This window comes from Salvia hispanica, chromosome 3 (genome assembly GCF_023119035.1).
Source record: "Salvia hispanica cultivar TCC Black 2014 chromosome 3, UniMelb_Shisp_WGS_1.0, whole genome shotgun sequence".
NCBI lineage: Eukaryota > Viridiplantae > Streptophyta > Magnoliopsida > Lamiales > Lamiaceae > Salvia > Salvia hispanica.
Genome location: NC_062967.1, coordinates 32,571,756 through 32,585,401, shown reverse-complemented (window position 1 = coordinate 32,585,401; position 13,646 = coordinate 32,571,756). Strand labels below are relative to the sequence as shown.

At 37.7% G+C, this 13,646-nt stretch overlaps 3 protein-coding genes across 3 annotated transcripts; 1 reads left to right on the top strand and 2 right to left on the bottom strand.

Annotated features, from left to right (window-relative positions):
* Positions 1 to 3,887: 3,887 nt before the first annotated feature.
* On the bottom strand, positions 3,888 to 7,268 carry LOC125209895 (probable isoaspartyl peptidase/L-asparaginase 3; the record flags this gene model as incomplete). Its single annotated transcript, XM_048109470.1, is given in 6 exon segments — positions 3,888 to 4,122; positions 4,380 to 4,483; positions 4,899 to 4,957; positions 5,026 to 5,418; positions 5,526 to 5,590; positions 7,100 to 7,268. Coding segments are annotated over 6 exon segments (813 nt in total), but the record flags the coding sequence as incomplete, so codon positions are not given.
* An 83-nt stretch (positions 7,269 to 7,351) lies between these two features.
* Positions 7,352 to 11,397, top strand: LOC125209893 (splicing factor-like protein 1; the record flags this gene model as incomplete). The annotated part of the gene is made up of 2 exons (XM_048109467.1): positions 7,352 to 9,375; positions 10,494 to 11,397. A coding segment is annotated over one exon (1,989 nt), but the record flags the coding sequence as incomplete, so codon positions are not given.
* A 498-nt stretch (positions 11,398 to 11,895) lies between these two features.
* LOC125211492 lies at positions 11,896 to 13,362 on the bottom strand. The gene is made up of 3 exons (XM_048111318.1): positions 13,018 to 13,362; positions 12,397 to 12,647; positions 11,896 to 12,302 (listed from the first exon to the last, which is right to left on the bottom strand). Exons 1-3 carry the CDS (start codon positions 13,329 to 13,331, stop codon positions 12,052 to 12,054), a joined length of 816 nt encoding a protein of 271 aa, XP_047967275.1. The 5' UTR covers positions 13,332 to 13,362; the 3' UTR covers positions 11,896 to 12,051.
* Positions 13,363 to 13,646: the final 284 nt, after the last annotated feature.

Sequence of the window (13,646 nt, the reverse complement as noted above, 5' to 3'; positions counted from 1 at the left end):
TTGTGCTGGAATCCAAGTTCCAATTATCACACTAATTTTCGAAAGAATTTTGAAATCCAATTTCAGAATTTTGATTTCCAAAATCATCCACAAATTAATTAGTAAACAAAATAATTATGAATAAGCCCTGGGCTCTGATACCACTGTTAGGAATTCTTGTAATCATCTAATGAGCGAATGATTAAGATGTGGGAAACAATATTAACAGATCTAGGTACATAGGTCAGTATAATATATCTTGAGCATGTAAAACACAACGGAACTTTATTTTACTTTGTTGTGTTGTTTCTTGGTAATTGTTGAGTGGTTAGATGGGCTGGGCAAGTTGAATCCACTACTATCGAGGTCCACGTGTAATCCAATCCGATGCAGGGGAACTATCCCAGTACAATTGCTTCGTAGAAGAATGCTATGCAATTCTCTCTCTACAAAGCTTTACGTATTTTCTCTCTAATGTTATGCTATTTCTCATCTCCCACAATGGAGAATAAATAACCATTATATAGATGAAGAGTCACTAGGGTTTCATGATTGTTGGGCTTATGGACTAATATAATTATAGCCCAACTATAATTAATTAATCTATATTAATCTAGATTCTAGCTCATTTTCGTTCTCCTCTCTCCTACCCTACCAAACTTTGCATTAAAGCTTGTCTTAGTATTGGATGGAAGGAGTATATACTTATTCTATTGTAGTACCAAAATTTAACAGTAGTTTTAGAGGCGCACAAAAAGAAACGTCTTATTCTTATCGAGTCACTCTCAACTCTTCTTTTTATTTTATGAGTGTAAATTCGTAGACATAACCTTGGTTTCAAATAAGATTGCGTTTGATCATTGGAATTTTCTTTTTCGAATTGGTTCATCAATAACCAATTAAAAATATTAGTGCTACTTCGTCCCAATGTCCCATAACATTTAAAACAAAATCGATATTCGCTTTAGTTATAAATTTGAATACCATAAATAATTAAAAAAGGAATAGGATTATTCATATTAAAAGTGGGGAAAAGAGAAATGAAGTCCCGACATGGTGATTGGGACTCTTCATATAAGTGTGGCTGCTTTTTTCTAGTAATTCACACTCACTTGCAATTTACTACAAATTTGTGTGTTTGCATTTGCATTCGCATTCGCATTCAGAAGAATGAAGATGATATCGCCTTCTTCCCAAGTTGCTGTCTACCTTTTCTTTCATTATTTTTAATTTGTCGGATTTCTTAGGACAACCTTATTTCTAAATAAGGACTCGTGTTTTTTTTCCCAATCGATGCAAAGTTCATATCGAGGAGTTCTCAATATTCCAATTCGTCAAATCGCGCCTCGCTGATATAATTATTTTACTTTTTTTGTGCATATATTGAATTGAAGGTTTCGTGATCTTTCATTTCAATTATATGCAAATTGCACTATACAAATTGAAATAATATGCATTGTTCACTATTTTTTAATGTTCTACTATCGATTAATTACATTAATTCATAAACGTTTTAAATAGAAAAATTTGGTAACGAATCCATGACGTTTTAGGGGAGTTATAAGTCATTAAGCTCTGAGGGTCAATGGATATTTGTCAATATAGAATATTTGATGACCACGACATATCACCAAAATAATTAATTACTATTTGGGAATATAAATCTAAAGAAGAGGAGCAGTCCAAAATTTATGGGTTGGGATGATGGATAATGATTAGCAGGTAGTTAGTGACTGAATCACAGGTCCATACCCTTTTTGAATTTTAATTATAGTAATCATAAAAGAGGACAATTAGTGGATCCTATGCGGTCTATTTATAATAATCACTCTCTTGAAACCTCTCTCAAGATAAGAAGATTTTAGGAAAATGGCAAAAGCAATTTTCAAAAGGGTCCCGTTTTTATCATTACATGTTAGATCATATCATTTCCTTTTTGTAAATAAAGAAGCTTTAGTTTGCGATGTCGAAATCCCATCATCCACTCTTCCAAGTGTAACATACATTTGTTGAATAAATTGTTTCAATAATTTATAAGGAGCAATATTTCAATAGCCTATTAGTTATCAAAGCTTTTGAGTAATTGATTGAGTAAATATGAAAAGTTGGAGAAATTATAAATTAGGGGGTTAAATAACAAGATATAGTTGAGTACTTGAGTTACCGACGAGGCTTAAATTAAATTGAAATGAAGATGATACAAAATCTTCCGTAGTTAGAGATCTTAAGTTCAAATTTAGTCTACGTGTTATATGAGTATCTATATATATGTGATTCTAAAAAGAATATACTGCAGTAGAGTTGATAATTTAATATTGCTTATAATTAAGACCATGAACAAATAAGGTAGGGTTGATGAGTTTTTTAAAATTTAAGTTAAAAAAAAAGGAAAAGAAAAAATTAGTGCTGAGGATATGATTTTGATTTTTGATGTTAATTCATTCTCTATAACACCAACACACACACATTCATGTTTTTTTATAAGGCCCATAACCAGGAATTCAAATTGAAATTAAAGCAATATGAATATTGTCAGTTATTTATAAATCGCTACAATTAATTAATTAACCAATATCTTTAAAATATCTCCAAAGTTAGTTATTGATGGGCGATGGCACCATTGGATAAAACAAGATTAACAATTTAATACAATGTTGTTTTACCATAAAAGGAAATTAAACAAAAACATGAGTCCTTTATCATCAAAACTCTGCAATTGTTTGAATAATATTAGCATAAGTCTAAGAACGGTAATTCTGATGTCTAAATGGTAAAAAAAGAGGAAAAGAAAAGATGAAAATGAAATAATGTCCACCGCCACAGCAGCCCATAAAAGATAAAGTTGAAAACAAAAAAGCTCATTATGGTGTTTTAGAAGATTGAAGTCTTTTACATTGTATGCGATTTTTTATGATTATGTTTTTCCGTAATAGAAACCTAAAGTCCAAAACTTCAATCATAATCTCCCAAATTCACTCTCAAGCCCTATTATTACCAATGACTTGTGTGGTTTGCCAATTTGGAAGACAACCCATCACTCCAATCACTCATCACTCCTACTTAATTAAATTCACATAATCTTAGTAAAAAAATCTAAATTCCACTGAGGAATTAAATGCTCTTCCAATGTAATTCACCCTAATAACTTGGCATGAGAGGTTGTTACTTTTGATATTTTATTTATAAAAAACATCAATGCACATAACAACAACCCCAACGTGAGTGCGCATACAATTTTGTGAGTGGGTAAAATTCAAAATTTCAACTTTTCAATTATATCATCATCACTCTTGCAACTAATTTTTGTTTCACAAAAGTTGGTAAGGAGATTGCTTACAAACTACACAAGACTGCATGCATTGTCACGCCTCAACAAACATTAAAGAATAAAGTGATCAATTTTGAAAATCAAATAATGAGAAATTTTTTAATTCAGAGGGTTACCCCTATCAAGTTATTGGGCTTTTAATTACAGACCATTCAAAGTGATTTTTTTTTCCAAACTATAAATTCGCAATCATAATATAATCCTCTAGCCAACCGGGTTTCAGAATATATTGACATCTCTGGTTATCAACACTAGAAAAAGAATTAAGGATATCTAATCAATCACTACTACCCTATACAAAGTCTTCCTAATAAATTTCAATTTTAACTTAATTAAATGAGTCGAGTGGCTATGAAGCTTGCAAGAATCTAATTTGTCATGAAGTATTACATAGGAAACTAAAAGTGGACTTATATTGAGTCATAAACAGAGACAAACAAGATAATGGTTGAGAAAAGATATTTCAAGCAATAGATAAGTGCAGCATCTCATAACATTCAGAGGCAATCCATCAAAACATATGGAGTATTTCTGAGGTGTGCAGGTGATAAGAAGAAAGTATGAGCCATGAAAGACTGCATCAAGCTGTTGATTTTACTGGGTTTACGGTATAAACCAGCACATCAGCGATGTCAGGGCTCCTCACTGAGTACTGAAATGTCCAACCATGGCATGCACCTGCATGGATGCCATTCTTGTCGACTGCAAAAACGCCTCCGACAAAATGAGGGTATTTCCTTGCAATTCTTGCAATGGCGTCTTCAGCAGCAAGCTTAGGTTCCATGCCTAGCCTCATACTCTCCACGACTTGATAGCTACAAGAATAGGGTAAGATGGTTTAGCTAAACCATTGTGAGAGGGTTTACAGGTTTACTCCAGAGCATAAACCTAATATACACAATTTAGAATGTGTGTATCAACTTATGGCATGTTTACCACATGCTTTGATGGATTGAATAATTTTGAGCTTGTTTGATCATGTGGAGTAATTCTTTAAATACCAACTCATATATACCATCAACATAATCTATCCCTGCGGAGATGGCAAATAAAGATAGACAGTATACCGTACCAAGGAGAAAGCGCATCATGATATCACCATCGCCACTTGCCCCACAAGCTCCTACTTCTGTGTCAGCATATGCAGAAGAACCGGCAATAGGTCCATCACCAACCCTACAAGCAAGAAAACATATAGAGCATATAAATCTCCAAGTGTACAGATGGCTCGATAAATAGGACGGACTTGCTAATAGGGACTTTAGGTTTATATTCGCAGTAAAGGTGTAAATGTGCGCTAGAAGTGTGGCAAGACACATGAATACAAAGTTTGATATTAGTTACCAAGATCTAGTCTCATTTCAACATTTTTCATCTCATTTTCAAGAACTGTGAAATCTTGAATATATCAACCAAATAATTAGTATACCAATGAATGAGTGAAGGCAGGACTATGACAGTGAATGGGTAAAGTAGGACTGCTAAGAAACGTTCATATAGTCATTAGATGATAAAGATGGTGACAACGTCAATGCTAGACTTATCAATAATACTGTAGTTAAAAAATAATGTAAATCAATACTGTTATAACCTGCCAGGGATCTTAAAGGTGGCACCATTCGTTGAGGTACCAACAGCTATAAGTCCTTTCTGCAAAAGCAATATATATCTTAAAGGGGATTCTGTATAGAATTTTCACTAAGAGAACAGCAGCTTACTTTGTCAATAACAGCCATTGCTATTGTATCATGGTTATGGAGACCAAAATGGTTTGGCCTAGATGCATCAAGACCAACCCTCTCATTGTTCGAGAAAAATTTCTCACCCAGGTTCGTGGTACTATTCAGATGATATGGACACAGTCATTAACTGGCAGCACATTCTTTCCGAAAATTTGGCTGGCAACTATTCTTTTTCCAATTAACCCACTTCTCTATAGATTCTTCAGAGCTTAGGTTAGTGGGGCCAGGAAGACCCATAGATATTGCAAATCTTGATGCTTGCTCTCCGACAAGCAAAGTGTGTTCTGTATGCTGCATTACTAATCTAGCAGCTTTGATGCCATCACTGACATACCGCATTGCAGCAACTGCTCCAACCTCCATTGTCACCTATTCATATCTTAGCATATGCAAAGTATAACAAATCAATTAAGCACCTTGTGTGGCTCTGCTCAACAAAAATATTCAGCTATATAAGGAACGTTAAATATTCATACCCCATTCATGACCATCGCATCAATTGTAGTTTCTCCATTCTCATCTGGGCTTCCACCAGGACCAACTGTTCAAAAAATAAGCATTTGTAAAACATTGAGTTGATGATACTATAATATACCATCATAGAATTAATCAAAACTTGTAAAATATTATTTAGTGTGGTCAACTAAATTGCCACCTTGTAAATGCTATTTAGCTACAAAACTGAACAGAAATAATTCTATTTTGATTTCTCCAATAATGACGTTTTTATCCGCTTAATTAACAACAGAAAAATAGTTCACAAGAATGGAATACGAACATGATACATGGACAAAGAACGTCCATTTAAAAAAATCAAGATACGAATACCAGTCAAAGAGAGGTAGCTTTTTGCTGCGGTGGAGGAATCTCCTGCAGTGGCGATTATATATGTAGATTGGATTCAACAGAGAAGTGGGGAAAAGAAGAGGGGAGTCCTGTGATTTTAGTGAGTCTTGTTTGTTTCTGGAGGAGAAGACGGTTGCGGAAGTGGTGGCGGCTGCATCGTGGCAGCAAGTGGTAACTCGAGTTTTTAAGGAGGAGGCTAGGATTCGGTTCCGGGAAACTAGAGAGACGGATGAGGGAAAGAAAGTGAGAGAGGGGGAATAAGAATGGAGGAAACCATACCACCTAGGCAAAAGGGCTACAGTGCCACAACGAACAGGCTCAAATTCCGGCCATCAGGGCACAATTATGAAAAACTGCAAAGGTTATGGGTCAAATTGCAAGATTACAATGGGATACATGTAAGAAGTTTGTGCGAGTCTACAGAAGTAGGACTACCCCTTTGCACACCTTGCATTGGATAAGTAAGACACACACACAGAATCTCCATAACTGTTACTTTTATCATCACTTCAGGTAACCAAAAAGAAAAACCTATTAATGCAGATCACACTCTAATTAGAAATGACAGTCTAATTAATAATGTCTTTCCATGAAATGTAAACCAGTTTTCATGCATAAACAGTGACCAAGTATTACAATAAAGAGGTAGTAATGTAGTATTAGAGAGGCATCCACTCATAAAGGTCCTTCTCCACCCTTTTTGAATAATAAATCGAGGAGCAGACAAAATCAATGACAGAGGTGGAAATCCTAGTGATTGGAAAGGAAGACAAACTACAGTTCTGAATCCCCAAGACGTAACGTAAATGAAAGTAAAGCCATCTCTTCTTAACGGCTAAATAGTAATGAAAATCAGGAAAACTCAATACTCAAATATTTGAAGAAAGAACTACGGGAGTGCTTACTTTGAGCCTCGCACAGATTGATAAAATATAGTAGGATTGACTAATTGAACGATAAGATGGTCAAACAAGCTCAAAATTAATGGATTAATTTTATCAATCCATCCTAGTATCCTATTACTCAAAGTAAATCCACCCCCCCCCCCCCAGAGTATCAATGAACAAGAATTCCATATCTTTCAAAGTGAAATAGTTTTGCACTTTTGGCAACTGCAAATGTAACCTTCACCATTCTGTGAAATCGATAAATGCAGTTAAATGAAATGGAAAGGAACGTGCATGTGGCATATCCGGATCCTAACCTGTACCATCGCATCTCAGTAGCTCACATGCAGAGCAGCCTTCTACGACTGCATCAATCGCCGAAAGCCCACTCTCTGCAGTCCTCCATGCTGCTCTAACAGCTTCCTTGAAGGGCCATGTGCTCACAACCAAAGGGAATTTCACAGGTCTGACTTCATCTCCAATTGTCTAGTTAAACAAGATGTAACATGGTTTCATCAGAGTCTATGCAAAAAAGAAATAAACTACACTAATCTTTAATCTAGCTTTCGATAGAGGATGGAAATTCGGGAGCGGGTGGGCGGAAGCGGAAGTCGAGGTGGGCAGATGACGAGCCAAAGCCGGTGATCCAGCTGCCTGATTTCATCAAGGACTTCGCTGGAGGTATTGAATTCGATCCCGAGATCCAATCTTTGAACAGTAGGTTGCTTGAGATTAGTCGTAAGTTGCAATCGGGTTTGCTATTGGATGATCGGCCCGAGGGTGCTAGGTCGCCCTCCCCCGAACCTATTTATGATAACATGGGAGTCAGGATTAATACTAGGGAGTATCGTGCTAGAGAGAAGTTGAATAGGGAGAGGCAAGAGATTATATCACAGATTATTAAGAAGAATCCTGCGTTTAAGCCCCCTGCGGATTATAGGCCGCCTAAGCTTTATAAGAAGCTATACATACCAATGAAAGAGTATCCGGGGTATAATTTTATTGGGTTGATTATTGGTCCGAGAGGAAACACTCAGAAGAGGATGGAAAGGGAGACTGGTGCCAAGATTGTTATCCGGGGCAAAGGGTCGGTGAAGGAAGGTAGGTTGCAGCAGAAAAGGGATTTGAAGCCTGATCCCTCAGAAAATGAGGATTTGCATGTGCTGGTGGAGGCTGACACTCAGGATGCTCTTGATGCTGCTGCGGGTATGGTTGAGAAACTCCTGCAGCCAGTTGACGAGGTTCTTAATGAGCACAAGAGGCAGCAACTTAGGGAGCTTGCTGCGTTGAATGGTACTATTAGAGATGAGGAGTATTGTAGGTTGTGTGGGGAGCCTGGCCATCGACAGTATGCGTGTCCTTCTCGGACTTCAACTTTCAAGAGTGATGTTTTGTGTAAGATTTGCGGTGATGGTGGGCATCCTACTATTGATTGCCCGGTGAAGAATACTACTGGCAAGAAAATGGATGATGAGTATCAGAACTTCCTGGCAGAACTTGGAGGAACTGGTCCAGAGTCTTCAAACAAGTCGAGCTCTGCAACGCTTGCACTTCCCGGGGGTTCAGGTATGAATCCTCCTTGGGCAAGTTCTACCGACTCAGTGAGTAACACCACACAAGCTAGTCTTGGATCAACACTGATCAAGCCAAAAGAATTCGATGAGACCAACTTATACATAGGTTATTTGCCTCCCACTCTGGAGGATGATGGTTTGATCAGTTTGTTTTCTCCCTTTGGTGAAATTGTGATGGCTAAAGTTATAAAAGACCGCGTGTCTGGTTTGAGCAAGGGTTATGGCTTTGTGAAGTATGCGGATGTTCAGCAGGCAAATAATGCGATTGCAAGCATGAATGGACACAGGTTAGATGGGAGAACAATTGCTGTGCGAATCGCGGGTAAACTACCTCAGCCCACAGTGCCTCCAGGTCCTCCTGCTCCACCTATGTCAGCATATCCTACTCCAAATCAGCCTATCGGTGCCTACCCCTCCCAGCAGTACAATGCTGGTGGTCCCATTGGAAGTGCACCACCTGGCATCTATCCTGGGGCACCAGTTCCTTGGGGACCTCCGCCACCTCCTTCATATTCCCCGTATCCTCCTCCACCACCAGGATCGACAACGTACCCTCCAGTTCCAGGTCAAGCAGTTCATCAATATGGAATGCAATATCCTCCGCCTCCAATGCCTCCAGGTTCCTCTGATGTCCAGACTCAGGCTGTCTCTTCCACCGACTCACAGCAAAGTTACCCTCCAGGAGTACAATCTCAGAGTAGTGCTCCTGTTCCAACTTATGCCTATGGAGTTTCTGTTTCTTCAATGTTACTGCCAAATCCCCAGGTTCCTTACCCAATGCCTCCATATAGCTATCCACCTCATTATGGTGCTGTTCCGCCACCCCCTCCTGCTGCACCTCAGTCTTCTGGGGACCCTTCTCAAGGCTTGAGTAATATTCCGTGGTCCTCGAATCCATCTGTGCCTCCTCCACCACCATCGGCTGAGAAAAATGACTACAGCACAGATTCTGAATATGAGAAGTTCATGGCAGAAATGAAATAATGAGAGAATTTTCCAAAGATGGCTTTCTTGATGAGGTAATCATTATCCTCTTATTTTTCTCTCTACTATTAAAAGTTATGATATTTGCTGGCATATCACTTAATTTACCCAGTTTTTTGGCTCATCCATATATCTAATATCACACAGTTATGGGGTTGCAGTAGAATATTGTGTTTTATATTTTGATATTGGCATAGAGGACTGCAGGTGCATGATTATAACGTGGAGAAAATTTCTGAGTCGATAAAATGGGATGAGACATGTGTTATAAAAATGGTACTTGGAGTTATATTGAACTTTTAATAGTTGTTTGTTTACGCAATGATATAGGAAATACTACTATGTTAAAAAATATGTTTGCAGTATTTCTCAAGAACAAATTTAGTATTGATTGAAAAATGCAGTGTACTTGTGGCCAAGATACATTTCAGAGCAATAAGAAGATCCTGGATTTCATTTCTTTTTTAGACATCACACTGATGGCCCTATAGTAATAAAATAACCCTTTATATTAGAGATATTTTCCAGGGTTATTTCATTTTTGTTGTTGCTAATTATTATTTGTCTATGTGACCTGTCACCCGTGTGGGTTTCTTAATTACAAGAAAGTGGAGGATCTCCTATATTATCTTATTTCTTTTACCTTTTGTATTTAGTTGTAGTTGTGGTAAGATTGTGAAGGGATGGACTGGGAGATTTTTCTGGAGGTTATGAGTCTTGCTTTAGTTATTTAAGTCATAGGATTTTAGTCACCAGTTATCAGAGTTATCTTAGTGAATTGGCAGATTGTCTGCTTGGGCAGGAAGGTTTTCTTCTTACCTGGTGCTTGGGGTAGGTTTTCTTCTGTCCTTAAGTCATAATCTTGTCGATAGGAAACTATTGTATTAGTTACAAAGCTCATATGCATTTTGGATTACGTATTGGTTTATCCTCACATAAAATGCTTTGTTAGTCTCTGCAGATTGGCCTCATGATACAACTTTCTATGTATCCAATGGAAACTTCTCTACTGTTTCTTGGAGAATTGTCTTCTTTTGGTCCTACTGCTCTGTTTAATTTCTGACCATGCATGTTTTTAATTTTATATATCTCATTTTGATTTATTAACGAATAATAACACGTGTTTCTTTGTCGTTATGTAATATCTTTACAGGCTGTTTGTTGGAGCACTTCTCATCCTGATTTACTTGTTGGAAGTTTGTGACTCACATAACCTTGCTGTACTGTTACATTTGCAGAGAGTTTCCATGAAGTGCAGCCATTCAGCCGTGTGTTACAGGATCAATTCACATATTTGTCTGTTGAAATCTCACCTTGTAGGATCATTTCTATTCAGACGGATATATCTGCATTCATATTTTAGAGTGTCTGAATTTCTTATATTTCCTAAGATTATATGTTTGAATTCTTTGTCTGTCTGCTGGGTCTATATCAACTATCTAACATTTGGTTGTGTTCTTATCTACTTTGTCTCGTTCTAACGCCCTCTGGTTTTGATGTGGTGTACCTATTGCTTGCTGTTACTACTATTTCTAGTGTTTGTAGCTCTCAACTGTGAAACCAGGGTGATGCTTGTCTCTACTAATCTAAATCAAGGTGAGGTACACCTTGGATTATGAGGTCAGATGGTATGGCTAATCTGAATGTTTTCATTCTGAACATGTCTGATCCGTTCTCTTCTAATGCTTTCTGATGCCTTTTCGTAGTTCATGTATGGCAGGTGGTGTCGTTGTGCTGGGATAATCATTCATGTGTTTGAGTTGGTCCTCGCCTAATGCTTATGAGTTTTTGCACTGAGTCTAGTCTTTTTGCTTTTTGACCTATAGTAGAAAAGGATATAGCATAAGTTGTTAGGTTGCTCGATGGCTTGGAATGTGAATGGATGTAGGACGAAGATACCTGTGGTGCTAAATGAAGAGGTGGTAGACAGATTTGGTTAGAAGTTTGCGTTGCATCTAAGAGGAATATCGGTCTCGATTGTATCGAATGATGTTTGTTTTGGTGTTATTGACCGGAAAATAAAGCTGAGAAAAGCTAAATAAGAAGTCTATTTTCTAGTCTTTTTGGCACATAAATACAAGCATGGTTATCCTACTTACGGGGAGAGTTTATTTGCATTGTTGATTTAATTTGACCTAATCATACAAAATGTGATGTTACACAAGCTCATTGATTCTAGTTTATCAATTGGTGTAATTGTATGTGTATTTAAGCATTTGAATATCCCTTTATGCAAATCCAATAATCTTCCGATTCAATTAGAATTGGACAGTTCCAATGAAGATTCAAGCATTTGTAGTGTCCAAAGATGTCCCATTATATCATACATCCGTTGATACGAGTTTCATTTTATCATTTTGGTCAAGCTACCTCTTTCATTTCACCAACTCATTTCATTCCTTCATTATACTAAATTGGATTTAAAATTTGAGTATTAATTATTTCAATTCATATTTGTTCATATTTCCTAAACCGTGCTGAAAATGAACTCTTAATCATGGACGGAGGGAGGGAATACATATTCAAGGGTCAAGAATCTATGGTAGGAGACCAAATTATTTTAAAAGTAAGATCAAACTTTTTATTTCCTCTTCCAACACTAAAGATAGCACCAAAACAATATCAAATGAGAAAAGATGCAATATCTAGACAAACTGAAAAACAAGTTTGTGGTTGAGACAGGAGTCAAGTCAGCAAATTGTGATCAGGCTTTAGCCGGTCTTGGCTCGAGCCAGGACTACCACGGCTAGCACCAGGATCGATAGCAACAACGAGCTCTTCACTTTCTCATCCAACCCATCATCTCCTTTCTTGCCCCCCTTAAAAACATCACCCACAAGCTTTGTGATGAGGTCCATCACTTGCATGATTTTGGCCTTGGCAAACTTGACAACCCAACTGATCATGTTTCCGTCTCCGTCCCCACTCGGGCCACCTGAGCTCTCCGAGACCAAGCTACCAACTAAAACCAAAAGAGAACGATAACACGCTACTCACCAACACAAAGCAAAAAAAGAACACATCACATCCTCTTTAAGTAGCAAGAGTAGACAAACCTCGATGCATTGATCCTCGAAGCTCCTTCACGACCTCGTTGTTCATGACCGCGTCCCAGACGGCCTTATCAGAGGATAAGGAGACAACCATTCTCTGCACACAAGGCTCAGTCTCCAATAAATGGAAGGCATTGTTCACCACATCGTTGCTCGGACGACGCTGCATCTCTTTGGTAGAGTAGTGGTTGTGTGAGGGCTCAAACCACTCAATTTCATCACATTCTTGTGTTGGAGAGCTGGAACCAAGGGCCCTGGGATATAGTAATAAACTTCAATCAAAATTGTTGCAAATTCAGTTTGTTTTGATAACTTAACTCATCCCAAAAGACGACGACAAGTTGGCTTTGATCATGAGACCAAACAAGAAAATTCATCCTAAAACACGAGTGTATTTGGAACAATTTGTATTGGTTTCAGTCTATAACAAAAACTTAAAACTTTCATCACATGATTATGAATATAAAGTAATTCAAGTATGAAGACTCATGACAAATCGAATGAGTAAAAATGTTAAATGAATCAATGCATGAGTGCCAACTTCTAAGCATCCACAAAAAAATACTAGTTTAATTTGTTTATCCCATTTCTAGTTTCCATGAAAGGAGAAAAGAAAGAACTGACAGCTGAAGTGCAGAAACAGCATGATGAACTTCATCAGCAGATGGAACAGAATGAAACACATAATCATCGTAGAAAGCACGCGCCGCCGTCTCATCTTCATCAGTCCTAGTAACATACTCCCAGTCGGCCGCCGCAGAAACAGCTTGCGGTGGCGGAAGACTGAGCGTCGATGGAGATGAAAGAGTTAGAGCGGTGTTGGGAGAAGTGGGCCGCAGCTTCTTGGCTGTTCCTCCTGTCTTTGCACTGATGGCCCTTTGGAGGGATCTGATGGTGCCGCCGCCCATATGTCTGCCGCCGCCGCCCAACCTGCGCATGCTTATCTCTATTTATGTGATGAGGTGATGATAAACAGTTTAGATTTTTTAGGGACGTCGAGAACTTTTCCAAATTTATAAATATGGACTACTATATATTTAACTCATATTTTATCCAAATCTATTGCCTCGGTTTTACTTCTACGTTCAAATTTGTGACAAACCCATTTCATTTCATTTTGGGCATTGGACCAAATAATAAGTACTACTATGTATAAGATTCCTATCTATCTTGTTCTCCCTACTGGTTTACTTTTTATTCACTTTAACTATTTATTATTTCCTTCCTTTGCTATTACGAGTCTCGGTCATTTT